Source organism: Lutra lutra, chromosome 5, assembly GCF_902655055.1.
Source record: "Lutra lutra chromosome 5, mLutLut1.2, whole genome shotgun sequence".
Lineage (NCBI taxonomy): Eukaryota > Metazoa > Chordata > Mammalia > Carnivora > Mustelidae > Lutra > Lutra lutra.
Genome location: NC_062282.1, coordinates 50683616 through 50711021, shown reverse-complemented (window position 1 = coordinate 50711021; position 27406 = coordinate 50683616). Strand labels below are relative to the sequence as shown.

General features: G+C 36.3%; 1 protein-coding gene and 1 long non-coding RNA gene across 6 annotated transcripts in view; one reads left to right on the top strand and one right to left on the bottom strand.

Annotated features, from left to right (window-relative positions):
* Positions 1–664: 664 nt before the first annotated feature.
* On the bottom strand, positions 665–20074 carry UBLCP1 (ubiquitin like domain containing CTD phosphatase 1). Of its 3 annotated transcripts, none has more exons than XM_047731442.1 (11): positions 19937–20074; positions 16757–16954; positions 15873–15964; positions 15386–15471; positions 15187–15302; positions 14280–14378; positions 11651–11688; positions 11044–11142; positions 7948–8064; positions 3532–3659; positions 665–1766 (listed from the first exon to the last, which is right to left on the bottom strand). In XM_047731442.1, exons 2-11 carry the CDS (start codon positions 16908–16910, stop codon positions 1739–1741), a joined length of 957 nt encoding a protein of 318 aa, XP_047587398.1. In that variant the 5' UTR covers positions 16911–16954; positions 19937–20074; the 3' UTR covers positions 665–1738. The 3 variants fall into 3 exon arrangements, with proteins under 3 accessions (XP_047587398.1, XP_047587399.1, XP_047587400.1); XM_047731443.1 differs by lacking the exon at positions 19937–20074 and adding an exon at positions 19679–19802; XM_047731444.1 differs by lacking the exon at positions 19937–20074 and adding an exon at positions 18409–18516.
* A 215-nt stretch (positions 20075–20289) lies between these two features.
* Positions 20290–27406, top strand: part of LOC125100913 (uncharacterized) — a 34402-nt gene continuing 27285 nt past the window's right edge. For all 3 annotated transcript variants that reach the window (XR_007127695.1, XR_007127693.1, XR_007127694.1), the window contains exon 1: positions 20290–20409. This is a non-coding gene — a long non-coding RNA (uncharacterized LOC125100913). The remainder of the gene's footprint in view (positions 20410–27406) is intronic.

Sequence of the window (27406 nt, the reverse complement as noted above, 5' to 3'; positions counted from 1 at the left end):
GCTGACACGTGATCTCAGTAAGTGACAATGTTCCCCCAGAACTGCTAAATTGTACATATCAGCTAATAAACTTTGGTTTGAGCACCACCTAATGGCAGAGGATTTTTTAAAAAAATCCTACTTGCTTTCTGAGGCTTGCTTACCTTTGTATTTTATATTCATTTAGAAAACGTTCTGCTCTTTATTGAACTGAAGAGTTCTAAGTGTTCAGTTTTCTCAACAAGATTAAAGCCCTTTCCATGCCTACCTTGGAATGATAAACTGCCTTTTATAATGGGAAAATGCCCCAGTGAAATGAATGTTCCAAAAAATTCTACTTCATCTTTAAATATTTAAATTTAGCCTCATAATTTAGTAATATGTTTTTAATTGGATCATTTTAATTATTTAAGTGTTCTCAAACTCTTCTGCACCATATATCTTTATAATAACTTGTCACAAAGAAAACAGCTTATCTTCCCGAAAACATGGTACTTACTAGAACTAAGTAATTTAACATATCTAAGTACCTACTAAAACCAATTCTGAATGAATAACGATAGGCACACTTTTAAACCATACACGTTCAGTTTTTTTTCAAGAGGTCCCTGCTTCAGCCTAAAGTTTGTTTCACTTTGTGATTCAATAAAGAGGCAAAATATTTGGGACAGTAGAGAGCAAAACCAACGTTTTAAAAAAAAGTATTTATTATTTACACCACTGAAATAGTCCCGTAAGAACAATATACACCAAGTTTATTTGAAAGGGTCAGATTCCTTTCAAATACAAGAACTGTATAAAGCAATACTGTCAAGACAAAACAGTGGTCACATTACATATCTGCAGGCGTAAGCATTGCAAATAATTTTTTTTAATCTTATGGCTAAATATTTTCACTGAGACACAGTGTTTACACTTAGACAAGATATAGGTGGAACAGAACAAAAACTCTTTGTTCATGCTTTCTAGGGCTGAACCAGTGAGATGTCCCCTTAAAAATGTATTGCCTTTAATTGCTTTTATGACAATGGTTTTAGGCAGAAGTGCTTCTACTTAGCCATCAAAAAAATAACTTTTGTTCCTTAGTTTTTATTCTTCAGTCTTATGTTTTCTATTTCTCATACTATGAGACACACTTGTATCACAGCTGACGTTTTCCAGTTTTACTCAAAGAACACAGACACACATATAGACCAAGCTGAGACAGCTCAAAATTTAGAGATGTAAATCGTGCACAATAAGAAGAGAAACTGTGTCTATGACAAAAGAATAAAAAATTCTTGGTGATTTTAAGCATACCAAACTAGATTCCTTACACACAAAAAATTTTTTTTGGTTTTAAAGGGAAAAGCAGTAGTTTCAAGATGGATTTGGTCTTAGATTTAGTCAGACAATAACACAAGGAGACAAAAACACAAGACATAACTTGTTTCCAAAGCCACAAAATGACATTGTTGAGTATACATTTTTGTCGACTTGTGTGTGTGTGTGTGTGGAGGGCGGGGGGACTCAGTACTCAATGCTGGAGAAAATATTTTTTAAGAGTAACAGTATATTCATATAGGGGAAAAAAGGATATTTTTAGCATATTGCTATGATCTTCAAAAAATATAAAATTAAATTTACAAAAAACTGGAAGACCAAGTATAAGCAGTCTGATATTCACTGCAGTGTCCAGCACTATCATAATGATTTCTAGCATAAAAGCAAGAAGTTTGTGATCTCAAGTATCCTCAATAACTGCTAGTACAGCTTGTAACTACTGTCCTTGCTTCTTTGACAGATACCTGCAAGAAACAAAGATGTCTTAGCTGAATCATGATACATTCACAATACCATCTAACTCTCTCCCAAAAGCAGTGGTTCATTTTAATAATAAAACTTCTCCAGATGAGTAATAATGGTTAGTAATCGCTCATATCTGCTGATTGTTTTTATGTGCCAACCACTATTTTAAGTACGGATATTAATTCATTCATCCCCACAACAGCTCTGTGAAGAGCTTTCTTCTAGAACTTATTCCTATTTTACAAGCACGAAGAGGCTAAGCAATTTGCCCAAGTTCGACCAACCAGAAAGTGGCAGAGCTGAGATTCAAAACAAGGCTCTGGAAACTGCGCTCCCCTCCCTTTGTACTGCCTGACTTCCTAATGTGAAAGTGATCCATTAACAGTGTAATATCTGAAAAGAACCTCAAACTCATTTAAAGATCTTATTTTTCTTGAGTAAAGACTGTGGGAAACAGACACTAAAGGACTCTGATCAAGAGTGTAAAAATAAAAAGACTTTTATTTACTAAGCAAATAATTTTTCCTTCATATTATTTGATAGGAATCTACCATTAAATTCAAATTTTTACATTTCTATTTCTCACGTTTACAAATTACTACACTCAGCAGTATGGGGGGTGGGGAATGAGGTCTTAAAATCAGAAGACCTGGACATGTTTTAATGGTGCAAAACTTGCTTACTTTGTGGCATTTATTAACTTCATGCCTTTGTTACATCATCAATAATTTGGAGATAAGGATAAAAATGCCTGCCTTACCTTCCTAATAGGATTATGAGAATCATCTAATAAGAAGCTATCTATCAGAGTGATCTAAAAAGCTAAACTGTTGTTATTACATGAATAGTTTCTTTTGTTGCTGCATTAATGCAAGCAGATCTTTAAAAATCAAATTCCAAAAACTGACTTGCAGTATACTATAATCCTGTCCACTTCCCCAGAGGTTTTCCCTGCTTCAGAATCTTGATGTTCATATGCGTGCTATATGTAAATGTGTGCATATGTTTGTGCTTAGAAAAAAGACTAGAAGACCACACATCAAGATGGTTATGGTGGTTTTCTTTAGAAAGGAAAATCATTAAGTGATTGTTTCAATACTGGATTACAGTTTTGTAATTTTTCTGCTATACAGAAAGGTTACCTGTAGAGTGATTTTAACAGGAAACTTTTTAGTGTGTTCTATCGTGACTTTATTTTATAGTATGAGAACAGGGACTACCTTCCTATATGATTCCATAAAACAGTGACCTATCGGGGCGCCTGGGTGGCTCAGTGGGTTGGGCCGCTGCCTTCGGCTCAGGTCATGATCTCAGGGTCCTGGGATCGAGTCCCGCATCGGGCTCTCTGCTCAGCACGGAGCCTGCTTCCCTCTCTCTCTCTCTCTGCCTGCCTCTCTGTCTACTTGTGATCTCTCTCTGTCAAATAAATAAATAAAATCTTAAAAAAAAAAAAAAAAAAAAAAAAAAAACAGTGACCTATCCAGTGTCACAAAATAACTTATAAGTAGCAACACAAATGTATACCAGTCTCAAATCTTCTCTCCTCTAAGTATTAAAGATCTTAAGAGATGCAGGTTTATGAACAAGGTAGAGATTAAGATGAAAGGGAAACAAACTTTTGGGAGAACAGTCACTGCATTAGAAAATAGTTTTAGAATTCGCCCATCTCAAATAAAAGTTCAGAATTATGTGTATACCAGGGTCACCAGACAATGTTTTCATTCACTACTGTGAAAAGGAAATGAATAAACATTTAGCACTTACCTTTCCCAGTATTTGTGATTTAGGTCCAAAAAGTCATCTAATTTTGCTATCTCCTTGAGGTACTGAGTTAACTTTAAAAGTTCTTTGTCTTTATCTCGATTTAGGTGCGCTTTCATAAAAGGCCTTATCTGTTAGAAAACAAACATTCAACACTTCACATTGCAATAAGGAAACTAGCACAAATCTACACTATCCTCTCATTCAAATTCAGTTAACAAGATAAAAATATTACTAAGGATGTCAGTACTAAAAATGACTTCTGCACTATCTCAGTGTAATAAACTGAGAGTCCATGTACAATGTTTACAGTGCCCAGTTAAGAGCCCTTCTACCTCATGTACCTTATTGTTATCTTTGCAGTCTGAACCTGACAACACCAACTTTCTTCAAGCATTTGAGCCCTACATGGCTTCTTACTTTACAAAACTGCTAGATTTTTTTCTCTTCTATCAACTCAGCTGCTTCTTTCTAAATAAATACCTTATGTCACCCAGTTTATAAAAAGTTAACCCAAATAGAAGTGTGATCCAACAGGGGAGTGAGATAAATTTTAACAATAATGATCTTCATTTCAGTATTTTTCTATAAATTTTATATAGCTAATATATTATACGTTTATATAATATGTCCTCTCACATTTTATCACATTATCATTAAAGTCTCCATAAAAATATTTTTTTAATTATACAAGAGTTTTCCCATAAAAAGAAGTCTATTTTCCAAATTTTAAAGGCTGATATATTTTATGATTAAAAGTATTCATTTCAAAAGCATGAAAGTCAGGATGGTAGAGCAGAGAATTGTAATTAGTAGGGGATATTAATACCTTGACTTAGGTGGTAATTACATGTATTATCTTCATAATGATTTGTTAAATTATAGATTTTTTTTAAAAGATTTTATTTATTTATTTGACACACAGAGAGAGATCATAAGTAGGCAGAGAGGCAGACAGAGAGAGAGATGGGGAAGAAGGCTCCCTGCCGAGCAGAGAGCCCGATACAGGGCTCAATCCCAGGACTCTGGGATCACGACTTGAGCCAAAGGCAGAGGCTTTAACCCACTAAGCCACCCAGGTACCCCTTAAATTATAAATTTTAAGCACTTTTCTTAATGTCACAGTTCAAATAGTTTTGCTTTTTCAGATATCAGCTCAAATATCTTTATAAAACTCAAGATAGCCTTCCAAAAATTTTTAATTAATTTCAGATAAGATGATATTCTGGGATTTTCTTCAAAATATTAGAGAGGGAAGTAGGTAGCATACTGAGCAAACATAATCATCTATGAATTAATAAGTTGTTTAAGCTGAATGATGCATAGGTAGGAGCTCCTTGCATAATTCCTATACAGTTCTATTTATATTTGGATTTTTTCATTTTATAAAAATTATTTTTTTATAATCATGCTCCTAAAACACACATATAAGGACTGAATAAATCATACTTAGTAAGGTATTAATATATCCTTATTGTGATTTAGAGAAAATATAAACTGCCTATTAGTTATTAATTTTACACAGTAACACTGAAAAACAGATGACATTTAATTCTGTCTCTGGTTGAGAACAATGAACCTAAAGAAGTCCATACCCTATCAAGAACAGGAAAGGTTTTAAGTATTTCTTTCTTTTTTTTTTTTTAAAGATTTTATTTATTTATTTGACAGACAGAGATCACAAGTAGGCAGAGAGGCAGGCAGAGAGAGAGAGAGAGGAGGAAGCAGGCTCCCCACGGAGCAGAGAGCCCGATGCGGGGCTCGATCCCAGGACCCTGGGATCATGACCTGAGCCGAAGGCAGAGGCTTTAACCCACTGAGCCACCCAGGGGCCCCTAAGTATTTCTTATATACTTTTCTATTATTGGAAAAACACACCACTATTCTTCCACATGTTATACTCCCATCAGAATAGCTTGGTGCCAGGGACCTCCACAGCTGTCAGTCAGCCAGGCTCCCATAACTTTAAGGGCACCAGAGTGAGTCTGTGCAGAAGCAAACACTTGTAGGAGATCCTGCTTCCAAATAGGGAGAGTGGGCAGTGCTGTTTCACAGCAGCAGCAATGAATGTGGGAGATCAAGAGAAGGGTCTTTTGAAGAATCAGACCCTGCTTAAGTCCTGGGGCTGGAAGTAAAGAGGCATGATATCATGATTTGTGAAATGAGTTTCTACATAATCTTGGGTAATATTATAATATTTCAGAGTATTCCTTCATTCAAATAAAAACTGTGAAGACAACATGCTAACTTTTAAACTATTAAGATACAATGTACAATGTGATCCCTAGTTTACCAAGGCCCTGCTAAGTTACTTTTACTTTCTATATATTTGGTTGTAAGCACTATTAAATCGCAAAACTAAAATATTCCTATGACTCTTTTTTAACTTTAAAAGTTAAACTAGTTAAGTGGAAAAAAGTCTACTATTCACTTAACATCACTTGTTCTAGCATAATCACTTATTACTGTATCATTCTTTAAAAACGATCTCACTAGCAGGGCAGAATATATATGACCACTGTAGTCTCATACCAAAGAAACATTTTTAGGAACTTAAGATAGTCTAGATTATCTGCATTCTCTTATATCATTTCCTTATATAAATAAAAATGAAATTTTCAGGGTACTGATTTATCCACGACCAAAACTAAAGTTTTTGTAGTTCAGTACTGTACTCATAATTCACAATGCCTTCTATATTCTGTGTCAAACTTTAAGATTAGCAAGTTTATATCATTAGAAGTTTACTGTTTTAAAAATAAGCAGTCATCTTTAAGATCTCTGTGAAATCTCTTTTGAGACTTCTATCAAGAACATTATGAAACCATAACAAAACACAGAATAGTTCTCAATTTCAAAACTGTTTCTATGTCAATGTGGGCAAATCATTAATAACTACCTTGTTAAAAGAGGTTTTCAAAAAGAGACATGTGAGAGATTATCAGTGGAATGTTTAAAAATACCTCCCCTGAATTAAAATTTGGGGGGATTGTAGACATGTATTTTTAGAAATTCCTTCAATGATTCTATGGAATACCTAGTTAAAAAAAATCCTGTTCTAAAGTAATATGAAAAACTAGACATTTATATCACCTCTACCTCCAGAGATAAGTAGGGCCTAAATGTGGGCTGGGAAAATAAAGTTTGTTCTAAACACATATGAAACTAATGACTGTATTTTTTTTTTTTTTTAAGATAAAGCTTTCCTCAAAAATCATTCTTGAAGATCATGACTTCATCTCTTTTCCTGAACAGGTATTAAACATTAGTTTCATAGAGAATTTGGTTTCGAGCAATTGAAACTTTTTTTTTTTTTTTTTAAAGATTTTATTTATTTGTCAGAGAGAGAGGGAGAGAGAGCAAGCACAGGCAGACAGAATGGCAGGCAGAGGCAGAGGGAGAAGCAGGCTCCCGCTGAGCAAGGAGCCCGATGCGGGACTCGATCCCAGGACGCCGGAATCATGACCTGAGCCGAAGGCAGCCGCTCAACCAACTGAGCCACCCAGGCGTCCCAACGAGCAATTGAAACTTTACTCAAGAATTTATTCCTATACCTCACACCTGGTAAACTTCTCCCAAAGCCTCAAATAGAAACCATTTTTAGAGAGCAACATAATCACCAATCCACCTCAAGTTCTCTTGTTCCAAGTCAGCAGCTTTTATAAGGGTGGCAATTCACTAACAAGATCAGCATTGTCTCTAATCTTTCCTCACACACTAAAGACCACATCCAGAAATGTCAAGTTTCAAATGTTTATCTTACCAATTTTACGATGCTACCAGGATTAAATGTTACTATCATGCCTACACAAGATTGCATATGACTTCATGCGAAGATCACCACTGGCCTTAGGAATCAAGTCACTTAAATTCTAACTCAGATTCTGTCACTAACCAGTTACATACATGATTTTGGGCAAGTTACAAATTTTCTGATCCTCAGATTTTTTATATAAAGTTAAGAAGGGAGACAAAGTGACTGAAATTCCTAGCTCTGGCATTTTATAACTCTAAGATATCTAACTGCCCTGTATGAATTTTCAAAAACCTTAGTTTCAGTTTAAAAAAGAAATAATAAACCCTTACTGCCAGCTTTCCAGCTAACCAGAACATCAGAAATCCTAAGATTTGTATCCCTAATAAATTGCTGCTTTCACTTGAGATGCTGAGAGTCAATGTGAGTAAGCCTATATTGTTCCACAGAGGTAACTAAACAGAAAACACCTGGGTGAATTGGCGAACCAAGAAGGTACCAATGTGGGAGAGAATGTTCAACTGTACATGAATATTCTAAATATGTAAGCTTTCTTGCCTGTGACCATAATACAATACTTCTGAAAATTTATAAAATTCAACAGCGCTCAAGTTCTAGTATAAACTCCAGATTACATAGGCATAGCAAGCAAAATTATGTCTTACCTTTAGTCCATTCTGTGGGTTCATTAGAAAATTTCTTCCTATGTCATCAAACATTATGGTGTTTTTTTTGCTGTAAAACTCCGAAAACTTCCCCCATATAACACCAAGAGGCTTTACCTTAGAACAAAAGTTTAGATTTAACTCAAATTTTATCAATAGTTCATCCTTTCTTAAAAGCAGATATACTTCAAAATGCCCAAACTACATCAGAGCACTCCCTTCCTCCGGTAGGACACTGACCACTCGCTATGTGAACAGACCACAGCTGAGACGCAACACACTGGAAAGCACAATGCATCTCACAATGTTAACTTCTGAAAGGTCCACTCACGTCTACCTAACTAAACCCACTACAAGACTTCCCATAATTTTAACATGAAGATTTGGGGTCAAAAGAGGAGTAATTATTTAAAATAGAAGAATTTAAAGTAATTGTTTGTCTGCTGAGCAGTCACATGACTTCCTAGGCTAATACATGCCCCTCAGAGCTTGAGTGTCACATGGGGGTGTGTTTTCAAAACTAGAAAACCTTTAATAACAAACAATGTGCCCGTTTCTATTAATACAGAACTTAATTATTTTGTAGAGGAAAACCGATTGTCTTAAATTCAGTGGCACAGGTGCACAATTTCCACAGGGCAACTGGTTAACTTCAAAAGCACTATAATTTGCAAATTATTACTTTTATTTCTGAGTGTTAAAATGAGCCTTCAAAAAGATAACTCCTTACATATTCTTACCTGTTGGTACTTGCATAAAGTCTCTGTAAGACCACACAAGAACAGTAGGAAGAGAAGACTAAGCGGCTAGGACCAGGAGGAGGAAGACTTTTCATTACATACTTTATTTTTATTTTTGAATCATATGAGTTTATTTTACACAATCAGAAAATTTTTTTTTAATAAATTAATTTTTAGAAAGTACTTTTTGCTGAAGACAAGAGTCTCTTTTATGGTAATATGAAGTTATATGAGAATAATAATTATAGGAGACTAAATGGTAGTAAATAAATGGTTAAAAGGTTGTCATTTAAAAACGTTTCTCTTTTTCTTTCTAGAACTTATTTTAATATAGAGAGACACTTTTTTCTTAGTGTCCTAGCTACTGCAAAAAATGTTTTTAAAAATTATTTTATTATTCTAAAATATTTTTATTTGCCTTAGTTTTTACTCTTTGTTTACTACTGAAACAAACCCCCCAAATACTTCAAGATAAATATGGAACTGACACAGTAAACCAGAGTCTTCATTTTCTTAGCTAACAAAAGCTTCAAGAAATAGGACAAGAATTTTAGTTTATGACACCCAGGGTTAAAATCCTACATCCTCTTAAGTAGTGCTGTCATTTTCTAATTATGTTAAGTGCCATTTGTTCCCTAAAATGTGGACTACTTTGTTCTCAATTAAAGAAATAATACTGCTGACTGTTAAACAAAACAAAACAAAACAAAACAAAAAACTGAAAACACAGAAAAGCACACAGGAAAATTTTTAATTACGTATAATCCAGTCATTACCAAGGATTTATTTACCTCTGGTCTTTTCTTTCTTTTAAAGATTTTATTTATTTTAGAGAGAGATAGGGAGAGTGCAGGAGCAGGGAAATGGGTAGAGGGAGAGGAAGAGAGAGAATCTCAAGCAAACTCCATGCCTACCACACCCCTTGTGGGGCTGGAGCCCAGAACCCTGAGATCATGACCTGAGCCAAAACCAAGAGTCCAAGTTTAACTGACTGAGCCATCCAGGTGCTCCTCCTCCACTCTTTTTTATAAACATCAATAGCTTAGAATTTATAGTCTTTTGTTAAGGAGAAACCTGAACGGAATAAGGGTTAAAAACTACTTCTAGGGGCACCTGGGTGTCAGTAAGTGTGCCTTCGGCTCAGGTCATGATCCCAGGATCCTGCAAAAGAGCCCCGCACTGGATTACTTGCTCAGCGGGAAACCTGCTTCTCCCTCTCCCACTACCCCTGATTGTGTGCCCTCTCTCGCTGTCTCTCTCTCTCTGTCAAATAAAAAAAATCTTTACAAAACAAAACAATTTCTAACAGTCTGCAAATATTGCTAAGTACTTCTTTATGAAGAATCATGAAAAAATTTTAATCACTAAATATTCTGTTACATCAAATGGCTTCATTCCATTTTATGGATGAACAAAAATTTTTATATCCAATTCCCTACTATTAGATATTGAGGACTTATTCATTTTTTTCTTTAAGTATAATTATCATACAGTGTTATATCAGTTTCAAGTGTACAACACAGTGACTGGACAATTCTATACCTTATTCAGTGCTCACCATGATAAGTATACCATCTGTCATCATACAATGTTATCACATTATTGACTACATACATACCTTATTCTGTACTTTTATCTCCATTATTTATTTCATAACTGGAAATGTGTCTTTCTTTATACCCTTCATCTTTTTCATCCATCCCCTCACCTATCTGCTCTTCAGCGACCACCAGATTTATTTTTATTTTTCTAATTTTTCACTATTATAAACACAACTACATTTAACATTCCCCCAAAAAACAGTGACTATTACAACACCTTCGAGTAAGAACTCAATAACAGGACTGTTACTTGACGAGTAAACAAAGTAAAGAACCCTCATCTTTTTAGCTCAACCCTTTTCTCTAATGGTTATTGTTGCTCTTCTCCAGGGTTACACATACATCACACCAAATTACATGCTTTCTGCTTTTACTTATCAGTTTTATATAGAGCAGGGTGAATATGTTTTGGTTTGCTTCTAGTATCTTCCTTGATGGTATTTCAGTATTTTTTCTCACCTATTCTGTTTTGAGCAACACTATACTCCCATCATCAAGGGACAATTATCCATGATCATTCTTGACAGTCTTGCTCAAGATCCTTAATTCTATCAATAATATTCCAATCTATTAGCCTTACATACATCTTCCCATATCCAACTCAACTGATACTTTACTATCCACTGTTAACTGATACTTTACTAGTATCCAGATGTACTTCTCAACTTTTTCTGTACTTAATTGCATCAACATAAATACAAAAAGTATACTAGAAAATAAACAAGTCTTTAAACAGAAGTAAAATGATTTCTTACATCTATTAATCCTCTCCTTGGAGTATGCACTGTTATCATAGCAGCACTGTCCAACATGAAGGTAATCTTATAATTTGCATTTGTGCTCACTCCCAGCTCCTATAAATCCAAATATCCATGTGGTTAAAATATAATATGAAAAATTCCAGGTTTTCTGAATATTCCAGCTATAATTTCCCATAATGCCAACTTCCTACCCAACTGGCCACCACACCTTGCTCAACAAGTACTAAGTTTTTTAGTTTTGTTTAAGCCAACAAATCAAAGTCCAAAGAAAATAAACTAGAAGTAGATTATATCCCATTATATATTTCAGAAGAACATCACTTCTTCATTACACACCAAAGCAAAAGAAGGGGGGGAAAAGGCATTACTGTAAAATGGGGGTAAAAAGGAATGGAGCTCTGCTGTACTTTTTCTTGAAAAAGACTTAATTACACAATACATTCCACCATTAATCAGACTTTAAACACACCTCTACTCCTGATAATGGCAATTGTTTATCTATTAAATGCCCTCCAATGAGAATGAGATTAATTCAACTTGAAACTTCAAAAAAGACATATACAATTCCAAAACATTCTTAAATGGATTGTCTCACACTTACTTTCATTTTAGCTTCAATCCACTTCATATTTGTTGCGGCTAAAATATGAAGAATGATAATACGATACAAATGAAAAGCTTGAATTTCGTTTAAAAACTTTTTCTTCTGTATAAATAAGTTTTCTAAGCAAGATTAAAAGTTCAAATGCATCACAAATAATAATTCCTAATATATTTAGGATATAATTAAACTTTATTTAGGATAAAATATATTTATATATAATTCCTAATATATTTATGATAATTTTAAGTTTTTATAAACTTACTTTTAGTGCATTAATGCAGAATAGAATGTTAACTTTCATCTAAAAGATACAGGTAACCAATGTTCAAATGAATTTTGAATCTAGGAAATTTATAAATCAAGACCTAAATTCCTGTTTAAAAACAGCCCTGACACTATTCTCTACCAATCCTCATATATAGGGTGCCTGGATCTTCAATTTACTTCCATGTTGCCATGGCCACACAATGCACTGGCATATATATCAATATAAGCAGATTAATGTTATGTGCCAAAAGTTGATGTTAAAGATCACTAGGTCCAGGGGCACCTGGGTGGCTCAGTGGGTTAAAGCCTCTGCCTTCGGCTCGGGTCATGATCCCAGGGTCCTGGGATCGAGCCCTGCATCGGGCTCTCTGCTCAGCGGGGAGCCTGCTTCCTCCTCTCTCTCTGCCTGCCTCTCTGCCTACTTGTGATCTCTCTCTGTCAAATAAATAGGTAAAATCTAAAAAAAAAAAAAAAAAAATCACTAGGTCCAGTAAAAAATCAACATTTTGCCAGGCTCAGGAAACTTACTGAGTCTAGGAGCTTTTAACAATGAGAATGAGACAACTAAATTCATAAATTCTGCTATATACATAACTGCTCACTGCCAGACACCACTGAGTTTTGAGATCACTGATATTAAAATTCAACCTTCAGTTTAATATACCCTTCTGGTCCCACGTTACTGGACTAAACTACATAGCTATTACCAAGTAAAATGTTTAAAAAGGGAAAAGGAGTTAAAATGTTTACAGCATGTGTATGTGTGTACCTATTCTTTTAAAGACGAGAGAGGTACCTGAGTTCTAAAAATAAGAATCTTTAGCACACAAACACAAACTGAAAGAATCACATTACACATGAAACTGGTCAGTTGAACTAAAATTTTAGAGACAAAATAAATAAATAAATAAATAAATAAATAAATAAATAAAATTTTAGAGACTAATATATCTACGATGACAACAGTCATGAGTGAAAAACAATTTTTTAAATTCACTATTTTAGGTCTACAATTTCCAGATGAAAAACAAAAATATTCATAGCTAACTAAAAGGGTTTCCAATTAAGTAATTATTATATATCAGACATAGTACTAGTTGCTATACTGACACTTATTTTTAAAACTACCCTGTAATACAAGTTTACTTATCTTCATTTCTAATGAGGAACTTACGGCTCAGAGATAACTGACCTGTCCAGTATCGCAAAGTAAGGACAAAGTCAGAATTAAAGCTTTAAAATTATTAAAATTTATTCAGCTCCAAAGTGAAGTGCCCCTTTTCAACATACTACCATAAGATATCATAATTTACACAAATAACTTATTTTAAATATAAGATTGTAAAAAATTTTCTAAATTTCTAAGTCTACTTTAGTAATATTTAGAAGAAAACTTTTTTCTCAAATGTCATCTCAGGTATCAGCTGAAGAAAAATTTGTTCCCAAGAAGCTTTCCTCCCTTAAATTAAAAACCAGAAAACCGGTATTTAATCTAAATGGCTGTGAACTCATATTCATACTGAACAATGGGGATACTCTTATTAAAGGAAAAGTACAAAGGAAATTTAAAGACTGAAGTATTATCTTTGTGGTCACTCATCTAAAACCTAGTACAATTAAATGTAGCATTTTTCATGATGAGATTTTATTTAATTCACAATCAGGATAGCTCTTTTCTGCTTTTGGTTTGCCAAGAAGCAACTTTAAATGTCTGTGGTAGGTAAGATATAAATTAATGCACTGTTTCCCTTCTCAATAAACTCTTGCCACAACAAAATGTCCACTGAACTAAACAGTGTGCTCAGCAATGTAGTAAATTTAGTTTCTGGAGCAAACTCATGATCTTATCACAGACCTGTAAGTTCCTGGAATGGTCCACAGACCACAATTTGAGTAATACTGCTTTAGTCCATTTAATTTTCCTTAAGTTAATTCATATTCCTTTATTTCTGAAGAACATCACTGTGATTTTTTTTATACGTCTTTCTCCAAGTGTTTTGAAACTAGAGTAATAAAGAAAGGATAAAGCAACAAAATCCTGAAGCATCAAAGATTCTACAGTAAAGATAAAAAAGAAAAGGTCCTAATCAAGGTGGGGTTTATGAAAATAAGATCATTTTTACTCTGACACCACAATCTACTCTTTCCCCATATTAATCTACTTCAGTGGTACTGGCAAATACATGTATAAGTTTATTCTGTGATGCAACAAAGTCAAATATGTTTCATCAGCTATTTGCTGAGACAAATGAAAAATTTATATTTAACCACAAGTCATTTTAAGTCATATTTTACAAAGCAGAATAATTTATAGAACAAGTTTATTTGCATGGAAATCTAAACAAAAACTATAGCTTACACCAAATAACAATGTCATAATCCTCATATGCAGATGTTAGGAACTCGTGAAGATATGGCCGCATTAATTCTACTCCAGTCTCTGCACAAGACCTATGGTCTAAAAGAAAACCAGTCATAGATGATTACTAGTTTGTTATCCTGGACAAGTACCTGATATATGAAAATTATGAAATGTAATATAAACATTCAAATGCAAACTACTTGAGACTGAATTGCACTGGTTGACAAACAGACATCTTTGAAAACATACAATTTAATATCACTGTGATTCAATTTTAATTAATCAATTTTATTTATTTTGGAAAGAGCAATACCCAGAGTTCAGGCTTATATAGTAAACTGCAAATTTAGTTTTCATATAGTCTATAAAATATAGACGTTATTTTGTGACATGAAAAACAAACTGCTTGTGTTCTGTCAAATAAATAAATAAAATCTTAAAAAAAAGGATCTGAACATAATTAAAAGAAAAACTAGGGGAAAAATATAAAAAATGATTTTTAAATAATCCTCAAAAAATTTAAATGTTAATCAACAGAGAATGATGTGGCTAAATTAAGATACATTCATAAACTAGAGTAGTGGTGACCAAAAAATATGTAACGTTAATTCATAATGAGTAATATTAAATGACTGAGATACTCAAAATATCATTAAGCAAAAGTAAAAAGGATATACATACAAACACACCTAGAAGATACACTTCAAAATATAAGAATAGTTATTTTGGGGGTTTGGGATTACAGATGACTTCAGGATCTTCTACAATGAATGATACACTTTTTATAATAATGTATTAATATAAAATGTAAGGTATTTTATATTGGAAGGAAAAAAACAAACAAAAGGAAAAAAGAGAATTGTTATGGGTAACAGAGGATGAAGCACAATTTTAGCTGACTTACCAAATAACGTATAATCAACATCTAGTACCAAAAGCTTTTTCCCTTCCCTGGGAGGATTCAAAATTTCCACTTTATACTCTTTTACTCTGCGAGAAATTTTCAGTAGGTTTTCTTCCCTAATGGAAAAATAAAATCAGGTGAAACATTCACTTTTTTATCACATTACAACCCATTTCCTTTTATAGTATAAAGCACTTACCTATTTTCTACTTCAACTACTTCATCTTCAATATCAAAGTCGTTAACAACATCATCATTGTCAGGAGGTGGACCTAAGACATCTTCCTATTAAGATGAAAAATAGTTTCGTTTTACTAGACTGTCTTCAACATAACAAATACATGCACAACATAAAAAGCAAATAAAAGATACAGTCTGAGTTCAAGAATCTTTCAAACACACACTATGAGAAAATTTCCATATTTTGTAATCCACTATACACATTTACTGGGCAGATTTACCATGTTAAATTTGACCATTTGCACTACTACTATGCTTATGGCTAACTATATACTAACAAGTTCCCTAGTATTTGTTTTCCACTGAGTTAATACCACATACACTGAAGTTTTTATTTTTCACTGATTGCCAAACTGACAATTTTACCACAATTAAAACCATGATACAACAATGTAATATAAATCATATCTTCAAATGGACAAATGGTAACAAAAGTAAACATTTACCAAGCTCTCCTCACGAGTTCCCATCATCATGATTTTAGTATTTGGTTTCAGTTTGAGAGCTCCAAGCTTAACATCATTTTCTGCAGGTTTGCCTACAATACAAGCAAATGACTGTTTTCTCACTAAAGTTCAGGTGCTAGTTTCACTATCCCATTATACAAAACCCTGACATTAAAAGTTTTGGTACAGATTTCACAGCAGTTTTTTTTTTTTCCTTAAATTAACAAACGGTCACTGCTGAATGCCTAACACACTAAAAAGTAGCAACTAATACAAGATTTGTTTTTTTCCCAACTCCATCTCAGAGGAACACCTTTATTCAACCAGCTAAACAAAATAAATTCATGTTTTATTTTGTTGTTCAAGATGAAGATGTTCTCCAGAAAGTCTTGAACACTGAGCACAAGATAAAACTAGAATTTATTGCTATCCAAGATTCACCTTTCAGTGATATGACAAACACAAACACCATGAAAGTCCCTTTCAGACTGGATATGAACACTACTTATAATTTTTAAATCATCATTTTAAATCATCATTACTTTTGAAGCAAAAAAGATAATTTAGGGAGAGTACAAGAACTAAGCTGTAATGAAAAATCTGTGCTAGAACACCGATGTCAGAAATCACACTGTTTTACCTGAGACTTCTAGGGCCAAAGATTTAACCAGCAAACACCAACTGTCACAGGAATCAAAAGTAATCTTAATAGTGGTGGTATTTTCAAGTAATTTTTAATATTCTTACTTTTATCATAAAACAATTTTAGGAATATCCCTAACAAAGAAATCTCCAAGGGAAAAACTTAATAAAGAGAAAAAATAACTAACATAAAAATTCATAAATATATCAATGCAAAAAGTTTAAAGTGAGGAGAGAATTACCTTTAACTTTAAGTCCAAGTAACTTTTGGCGTTCTGGTAGCACTCCTGTAAGGGTCTTCAGAAACTGTTTGAGATCTAGCACGGTATCATCTTCTGAAAGTGTGGTCACTGAATATTCCTGTCCACCCCATTTTACGATGATAGGGAGGGCCATCCTTGAAACATATGATCAAGCAGCTTTCACTCAGAAAAAGACACCTAAAAAGAAAGGGACACAGAAGTAATTAAGTTAAAATAGATAATAGCAAAGGTGTAGCCAAACTTGTAACTAAGTTTTAGGAGCAATGCAGTTTGAGTCCCACTTTACAATTTGATGGTGGAAAAATAACATTTTCTCCTTACAGAAATGCTACCAGAACACCAAAAGTACTTAGGGCTCAAAGTTAAAATTACTCTACCCTCCCAATTTTTGGCTTAAAGTTACTACTTCCTAAAGATCTGTCCAATTCTCCCTGTTCGACTGTTAAGCTGCAAATGATCAGCTACCTATCCCTCCCTCTCTGTTTGACTAGGTTTATGCTATGATGGAACTTTCATACTCATTTAACACTTGAGAAGTGGCACAGTGAGTTGTTAAAACTCTAGAGCCAGAGTACCTAGGTTCAGATCCCAGCTACCCCACTTATTAGCTATTTGACTTTGGGAAGTTGTCTAGGTTTCCTTATCTGTACACTAAAGATAAGAATACTATCTACTTTGGAGTTCTTATGAGAATTAAATTAGCTAATATTTATAAGTCACATAGACCTGGCACATAGTAAGCAATACATAAATAAGTACTGGCCAGATAAATTTTCTTAACAACTTGAGCAGAAGTGTTCCAGGCACTGTGCTAAATGAAAAGTACAGCCATTACGTGTTTCATATTTAACAAACTGGACAGTTTTAATGCAATGTCATTTAACAGGTTGATAAGAATTGTCCCTCTTTTATAATTAAGGAAATGGGACTTCAGAGAGGTTAAGTAATCTGCTTATGGGCACAGAGCTAGTAACAGAACAGGTCTTCTGACTAAATCTCATGTTTCTTCCCCTACATCACAACTGCTTCTCTTAAATTGGGACCTACAGGAGGCAAGGTGTCAAAGATCAGTAAATACAAAACCCACAGGCACAGATACAAGCATAGATTGGTCAAGTACTGGGTGTTATACTCATCAACAATAGCATGTAGGTCTCTTCTTCCTTGAAACTTTCTATCAATTTTCCTAAATCCATCCCCCCACCTCCAGTTCAGGGAACTGAATTTCCTAATCTCCATTTCCAAATGTTATTGCTTGTTCAATGAAATATTTGATTGCACTCTCCCTGGATTATGACCAGCTGCAGGAAGGCAAATTGTGAATCATAATATGCAAAAGTAACTTAGAAACTTAAGACGTCTTCAACATGTCCACTGGAAGAGAACACCAGAAAAATCACTTATATTTATGCTGTTATGTTTTATCTGCTCTACTGAAATTTACATAAAGAGTTAATTTAGGGCAATGTATTCTGTTAGAGATAACTTTCCCTAACAAATGTTATGATTCTCAATAAAGAGCTAAAGAAGCCTTTTGAGCCAAACTAAAATATGGTTTAAATATTACTTCTCTGTGAAAGTGGAAATAAAAATGAAAATCTCTAAGAACTGAGAGTGCAAACAGCACTTACACAGTTTATGGGGGGGGGGTGGAGTTTGGAGATCACTTGAGCTCCAGATGTGCCTGGACAAGTCATTTCACCTCTAGACCAGTATTCTTAAAGTGTGGCCTCAGATCAATCAACTGCATGACCCTACACGGTAACTTGTTAAAATTACAGTTGGGGTTGGAGAGAAAGGACCTAGCAATTTGTGTTTTAACAATCCCTGCCCCAGCCTCCCCCTCACCCACATCTCGAGACATACTAAAAGTTTGAGAGCCAGTGCTCTAGACTTCAATTTTCCCAGCAAAAAAAGAAAATATGCCAGATGGTGTGGGCTCTGCATGCTTAGTAAAGTAGTATACAAATGTTATACATTGTACACCTACACCGCTAGTGGGAATTCCAAGTTGGCTACTGACCTACTGTACCAAGCATAAAAAAACAAACCCCACCAAAATTTTAAATGCATAGTCCTTAGAACTCCTTTTGAACCTCATCTCAGATCATTCACAACAAAACACACAAAGCAAATCCCTGAGTCCTTTTATGTTTTCACATTTAACCTTCTTTCTCACACAATTCGAATATTTTGTATCATTCTAGACCCTATCAGATTTATAAACCGAAAACTGATTGGGGGGTGGGAGTGGTTGGCAATTAAACCCACACAAGTAAGGATCTCATCTTTACGGTGAACCTCGAGTCAAGAGCAGCTGCTTGAATTAGTTCTTCTGTCTACCATACTGTACTGACTTGCCTAGTCCATTCCAAAACTCCTACCTCGAAATAAGGCGATTGATATTTACTTAACAAGAAGCGTTGTTAACGCGTGAGGTAACACCCGTGACAGCACTTCGCAAACTCTAAAGACGAATGGTGGCAGTGACGGAATAACGACAACATGCTAAACAACGTATCTCACTTGGTTTTCGCAATCCTCATCTCATGACTGCTGTCCGCATTAGACAGATTAGAAAACTGAGAAAGAAAACAACTTGTCCCAGACCACACGACTAAAACGTACAGCAAAGGCGAAAATTTGAAACTAACAGCATTAAAAGTTAACAGCTGGGGGAATTGAGAGGTCAACTTTTCAACAAGCCTACAGCACACCAGCAGCCAACCGCGAAGTAGCGCAGAGACGACAGCTATGGGAAGTGAATGGTCTCGGACAGCATACAAGCATGGGAGAGGCTCAAAACCCCCGAGGCCGGATGCCTTCAACAGGGAAGGTGAGGACGACGGATGCACAAACCCCAGAGGAGGGAGGAATGAAGTTAGGGGACGCAAAACCCACTGGGGATCGAGAAGCCCACGACAGAAGCGAGAAGGCCGGATGGGCGGGCAGAGGCCCCTGCGACGAGCTGGCCGGGGCCGGAGGCCTGGGCCGCAGACTGGGTCGGACGCGGCCCAGGGCGCCCAGGAGCAGCCTCCAGCCCGCCGCGGCCCGCCGCAGTGGTGGCCGCGTCGCGCGAACAGAGGTACTGCGCTGCGGTCCCCCAGCCCCAACGGCCTCTCCATGGGCAGCGCCCCGGGGTGTCCTGCGTCCCCTCACCTGGAGCGCGGCGGAACCGGCAGCAGTGGACGCAGGAACCAGCCGCAGCGGAACCGAGGGCGACCGGAAGTGAAAAACGGGGCCCGGAACCGGCTAACGAACCGGAAGTTCAGGTTGGAAACGGAAACGCGCTGGAGACCTCGCGGCTCTTTCCCGCGTTGGTCTTTGGAGTGGGTAATCCTAGATAGCCGCTGCCCGGGATCTCCTCACCGGGCGAGGGAGCCGGGCCTTATCCGAGACTTTAACTACTGTGCAGATAGCTAGGGCCCCGGCCGGCTGCCGGACCGCCCCTGTTTTGCGCATGCGCCCGGTAAGGGGCGCCGAGCTGGGCGGGTGCTTCAGGTGTATGACGTCTCTGGTATTGTTTCGCTGAAGTCAGAGGAGTGTCGGTGGCGTTACCCTGGCTTCTCAGGTGTGCTGAGACCTTCGTAGGACTCGTGTGGCTTTGTCCTGTTCCGGATGAGGGCTGAAAGGTGACTTTTAAGACTGAAGACTTCACACACACACACACCCACACACCCACACACACCACCGCCACCCGCTCCCCCGCCCCCGCGCGCCGGCACCAGGGGCCTCCAACATTAGTAATTTTAGGAGCTTAGACTTCTACCCATTTTACCCAAAGCAAGGGTAAACTGAGGACCTGCGGGAAAGGGAAGGGGCTCCCCCTAAGTCACTCAGAAAACCAAAGACGCAAATCTCAGTACGGCAGCTGCCTTCGAGATCACTAAAGTATTGTATCGAATTTTATCTCCACTTGTCCATCCTCGCCCCACCTCTGAATTTGAGGAAACCAATTACAAATCCTGACGAAAGAATTGTAGACTTTTGTGGAAATTCAGAGCGGTCCCTATCTGATTCGTACAGCAAGCTTTCAACGTGTATCACTTTGCCTTTAGGCAGAAGAAGAAAAAAATCATTGCAGCTAGATTGCTCAATATGGCACCAGACAAGAGTTAGATTTTGAAAAGGAAGGGAAAATGCGAACACAGTATTGGCTTCAGATATGCACCGGTCTTTGAGTTACGTATATTTTTCCTTCTCCTGACAGTGATGTAACTGATTCATGTTTCCCTTTTGGCTGTGATGGAAGGGAAGCAAAGAGCCAAGTTTTGTGTCTTAACAGTTTTTTAGTTAAGACAAACACTATTTTATGTTCTCCTTACCTCTGTCTTTTGGTAACTTTTATTGCATGAGTAGTGCATGAGAAGCTGCTCATTTTTTAAATTGAAACATCTTCAGTGAAAAGCACCTTCTCCTTAAAAAGGGGGGGGGGGGTGGCCAATGCCTGAGTGGTTCAGTTGATTAAGCATCCCAATCTTGATTTCAGTTTAGGTCATGATCTCAAGGTGGTGAGATAGAGCCCCCCACCCACCCAACCCTCTTGGCTCTATGCTGGTCTTGGAGCATGCTTAAGATTCTATCCTTCCTCTCCCCCTCCACCCTGGCTCCTAAGTAACCCACACATACAGACACACACACACACACACACACACACACACACACTCACTCTCTCAAAAAAAAAAAAAAAAAAAAGGAAAAACCCCAAGTTAAAAGAATTTGTAGAAAAATCACACATTAACAATCCAGTCAAAGAGATTATCAAAAAAACGAGGGACTGAACTCCAGAATGAATTGTAGTTTTCTTTCAACCCAGTCTGTTCCTTGTTCATGTGCTAACCAGCTGCTTGGCCACATTATATTTTTTAATGTTAGTAGAGAACCTTGTTTTTGTTAATCATAAATGTCAACTAAGACCATTTAAATTTTAAATCTAAGCAAAAGGATGCATAAAAAATTCTTTTTAATGATAAAATAGCCATTGTGCAAAGAATCTGATAAGTTTGATGTTACTCAAGTGTAGATAATTTAATGATTGCAAGTCTTGAACAATGATATCTAATGGTAGCAGCCTATTTTGGACAAATCATCCATTTAACAGATGATTTGTCCCTATCTCTGTTTTTCCAAGTCCATTTCTACTTATCTAAACATTCATGAAATAAAAAATTATCTTAAGAACTAAAGGAGCTGGAAAATTATGAAGAAAGAAAACATATTGGTGCAGATGGGGAGAAAGGGGAGCCCTCCTACACTGTTGGTGGGAATGCAAGCTGGTACAGCCACTGTGGAAAACAGTATGGAGGTTCCTCAAGAAGTTAAAAATACAGCTACCCTATCACCCATTCTACTACTAGGTATTTACCCTAAAGATACAAATGTAATGATCCAAAGGGGCATGTGCACCCCAATGTTTATAGCAGCAATGTCCACAATAGCCAAACTATGCAAAGACCCAGATGTCCATCGACAGATGAATGGATAAAGAAGATGTGTTACACACACACACACACACAAAATGAAATATTATTCAGCCATCAGAAAGGATAAATACTTAAAATTTACATTGATGTGGATGGAATTGGAGGGTATTATGCTGAGGAAAATAAGTCAATCAGAGAAAGACAATTACATGGTTTCACTCGTATGTGGAATATAAGAAACAGCACAGAGGATCATAGGGGAAAGGAGGGGAAAATGGGAAGTCATCAGAGAGGGAGACAAACCACAGAGACTTAACTATAGGAAACAAACTGAGGGCTGCTGGAGTGGAGGTGGGTAGGGGGGTTGGGTAATTGGGTGATGGGCATTAAGGAGGGCATGTGATGTGATGAGCACTGGGTGTTACATGCAACTAATGAATTATTGAACTCTACATCTGAAATTAGTGCTGTACTATATGTTGGCTAGTTGAATTAAAAAAAAAAGGAGGAGGGACGCCTGGGTGGCTCAGTTGGTTAAGCAGCTGCCTTCGGCTCAGGTCATGATCCCAGCGTCCTGGGATCGAGTCCCGCATTGGGCTCCTTGCTCATCAGGGAACCTGCTTCTCCCTCTGCCTCTGCCTGCCATTCTGTCTGCCTGTGCTCGCTCACTCTCCCTCGCTCTCTCTGACAAATAAATAAATAAAATCTTAAAAAAAAAAAAAAAAAGGAGGGGCGCCTGGGTGGCTCCGTGGGTTAAAGTCTCTGCCTTTGGCTCAGGTCATGATCCCAGGGTCATGGGATCGAGCCCCACATCGGGCTCTCTGCTCTGCAGGGAGCCTGCTTCCTCCTCTCTCTCTCTCTCTCTCTCTCTCTCTCTGCCTGCCTCTCTGCCTACTTGTGATCTCTGTCTGTCAAATAAATAAATAAAATCTTTAAAAAAAAAAAGGAGCTGGACTCCTGGTAACTAGTAATAAATACAAAATGAACTTTAAAAAAAAAGGTGCTCAGAGCAACTCACAAGTGTCATTAGGAAGAGAATAATTAAATTTCTGCCTCCTGTTGCTCACTAGATCTTTCCTTCTAATGTGTGGAGAGTAATATACTTGTGCCTCACTCGTAATTCTTTGCAGCAACTAAAGATGCCTAGGAATTCTTCCCTAGGTTTCAGTAAGTTATTAGGTCTAAGAGACTAGAGGAAATATGGAACTGCTTTCATAAAACCAGATGATAAACTGCTGACATCACTTTGATCATGTTTGGATTAGAAGGCTAAAGGACTTTTCCTGCACCCAAGCCAGAAATCCACCACCACTTTTATGCCCACGTTCCCCTAACCCATTTACTTTCTTACCCTTTTCTCAGGCTATTTTCACTCTCCTCCCTATTGAAAAACTATCCTTTCTTCCTCCTTCCCTTTCTTCTCTCTCTCTCTCTTTTCTCTTTTTCTTCCTTCCTTCCTTCCTTTCTTATTTAGTTACTATAGCACTTTGTTTCTCCTGATACCTGTTCCCTTGCCTTTTCTCTGACTGCAGTCAGTGTGCTGAAAATGATTAGAATCTGCCCGGTAGGGCACACTCTACAGGCTCTTAATTCAGCCTGGCAAGTTTACTATCTTTCTCTATTTAGCTTGCTTTCCCAAATGACAACTTAAAACCACAACTCTCTTTAAACCTCAGATCTTCCAGTTTACATCCTTGTTCTTGGCAGATGACCTTGTCTTATATTTTTGATAAGAAAATAGAAGGTCTCTGGGCACCTGGGTGGCTCAGTCAGTTAAATGTCTGACTCGATTTCGGTTTGGGTCATGATCTCAGGGTCATGGGATTGAGCCCCATGTCAAACTCTGCACTCAGCAGGGAGTCTGCTTGAGGTTCTCTCCTTCTCCCTCTTACCCTCCCCGCTCAAAAAAAAAAAAAAAAAAGAGAGAGAGAGAGAGAGAAAGAAAATAGAAGATCTCAAAGAGGAATTGCCTTAACTTCAGACCCTGAATCTATGAACTAAATTACATCCTGCACCTGTCTTTGCTCATTTTGCTTCTGTTTTTATATGGCAATTTCCTTCTACCTAAAGCCAGCCCTTATACTTGTGCTCTGGCTCCTTACTTGTCAGCCTTCTTTAAATCTAGTATCCTTTCTGGCACCTGTATTTTTAAACTTTCTCTCTACTGGTTCATTTCCATCAATGATAAGCATGTGATGGTATCTTGCCATCAAGATATCTTTCCTTTCACAGTTGGACATTTCAAAACATTGTTTACATTTGTCTAAACTTAACACAATCTGTAATTCCATATTTATTTCAGAAGATTATTTTTAGTGGCAGTCTCTCACTGTACTGTAAGCTTTGTGAAGAACCAGACCATGTCTGATTAATTCACCATTATATTCCCAGAGTCTAGCATGATGTGGGTTAAAGCAATGGATGAATATTCATGAATAGAATGTCAAGTAATGAGAACTTGTTATATATGATGCATATAATAATGCATATCCATGAATGATTATAATATGTATATGGCTCCTGCTGCACAGGAAAGTTCTGAAATATACACCAAAATATTAACAGTTCATGGCACCATAGGATACATTCAGTATTCATTAGTGAGTGAATTGAAATTATCTCTTGATGGCATCAGAGCAAGTATTTTTTCATCTTGTTTATGTTTTTCTATATTTGGATTTTTTACAATAATTTTGCATTCTTTTTCTTTTTAATATAAGAAAACTCATTAAGGCATTTTTTTAAAAAATTCAAATAATACAGATATATCCTTAACACATAATTTTTATGCCTATCCTTGCAAATCTTTTTTATAATTTAGATGTATATATATTTGTATATACTTTTTAAAAATAATTATAGATTTATAGGAGGTTGCAAAGAGAGAGATCATGTGCACCCTTCACCGTTTTTTTTCTAATTATTATGTCTCTCATAGACTTAGCGTCAAAACTTGGACATTGGTATATTAGTATATGCATATAATTCTATATCATATGTTATCAGACATAGATTCACAAAGCCACTACAATCAACATACAGAACTCTTCCATCACTACAAAGATACTCTTGTGCTACCCATTTATACCCACCCCACCCCCATTCCTCTTACCATTTCTAACCCTTGGTCATTAATCTGTTTCCCATCTTTACGTTTCTGTCATTTCCAGAATATTATGTAAATGGAATCCTACATATATGCCTTTTGAGATTTTTTTTTTCCACTCAGTATAAGACACCTGAGATCTATTCAAACTATTGTCTGTAGCAAAAGTCCATTCCCTTTTGTGGCTGAGTAGCATTTCCTGGTATGGATTTACCACAATTTGTCTAATTATTCACCTCTTTGGATTTTTTTTTTCAGTTTTTGACTTTTACAAACAATATAGACCATTTGTATGTAATATAATTGATATGTTAAGGCTTCCAGTTCATTGTTTAAGTCTGCCAGTTCATTGTTTTCTATTTGTTCCTTCTGTTTTTGGCTTTTCTGTTTTCTTTCTCATGTCTTTCTGTTGGTTATTTCCACATGATTTTGCAATTCCACTTTGATTTGTCTGTAGTGTTTTTGAGTATATCTCTTTGTATAACTCTTTCAGTGGTTGCTCTAGGTATTCCATTACATATACGTGACTTACCACAGTTTACTGGTGATGGTGTTTTACTAGTTTGAGTCAAGTATAAAAACCTTAACTCCAGGGCGCCTGGATGGCTCAGTTGGTTAAGCATCTGCCTTTGACTCAGGTCATGATCCCAGACTCCTGGGATCTGTCCTGGGGTTGGTCCTGGGATGGGGCCTGCATTGGGCTTCCTGCTCAGTGAGGAGCCTGCTACTCCCTCTAACTCTGTCACTCCCCCTGCTATGCTCCCTCACTCCTTCTCTGCTTTTCTCTTTGAAATAAATATATAAAATCTTAAAAAAAAAAACAAAAAACCTTAACTCCACTTATGTTTCTTTACTCTCCACAGTTTATAATTGTCTTAAACATTTCTTCTACATACATTGAAAGCCGTATCAAACAATATTATAATGTTGGCTTTAATCATTGATTATAATTTAGAAAATTCGAGAAGAAAAGTCTATTGTATTTACCCATATTTTCACTCCTTCCATTGTTCTTTCTGCCTAATGTCTCAAGTTCCTTCGATCATTCTCTTTTTGTTTAGAGAACTTCTTTTAGCCATTCTATTAGGATAGGTCTGCTGGTGACAAAATGCCTTGAGACTTTCTTCATTTGAGAATGTCTTGACTTCCCCTTTATTATTAAAGGATAATTTTTTTTTAAAGATTTTATTTATTTATTTGTCAGAGTGAGCACAGGCAGATAGAGCGGCAGGCAGAGGCAGATGGAGAAGCAGGCTCCCGCTGAGCAAGGAGCCCGATGTGGGACTCTATCCCAGGACGCTGGGATCATGACCTGAGCCGAAGGCAGCGGCTTAACCAACTGAGCTACCCAGGCGTCCCATTAAAGGATAATTTCACTGGATACAGAATCTGGGTTGATATTTCTTTTGGCACTTGAAAAATGTGCCACTCTCTTCTGGCCTCCATAGTTTCAGAAGAGAAATCTCATGTGAACTGTTCTTTCCTAGTCTTTGTAAGCTGTTGTTTCTTTCTTACTGCTTCAGGGTTATTATTGCTATTATTATTTTTGTCTTTAGTTTTCAGAAGTTTGACTAAGATGTGTCTTGGTGGAGATGTATTTAGATTTATTGTTTGAAGTTCACTTAGCTTCTCTAATCTTGGCTTATGTCTTTTTCTAAATTTGGGGAGTTTTTCTGAAATTATTTAAATACTTTTTCAGGCCCACCCTCTTTCTCCTCTCCTTCTAGGACTCTACTGGAACAAATATTAGATCTTTTAGAGTAGCCCACAGGGGCCCAGAACTGTTAATTTTTTAAAAATACATTTTCTTTATTGTTCAGATTGGGTCATTTCTATTCTCTGTGTTCAGGTTCACTGATTCTTCTATAATCTGCCATTCTCCTGTTGAGCCCATCCACTAATTTTTTAAAAAATTTCATTTTAGGATATTGTATTTTTTCAGTTCTAAAATTTCCATTTGCCTCTTCTTTATATCTTCCATTTCTTTGCTGAAACTTTTTTGTTTGTTTCAAACATGTTCCTAATTATTTATTGAAACATTTTTATGCTGGCTGTTTTTTTTTTTTTAAGATTTTATTTATTTATTTGACAGACAGAGAT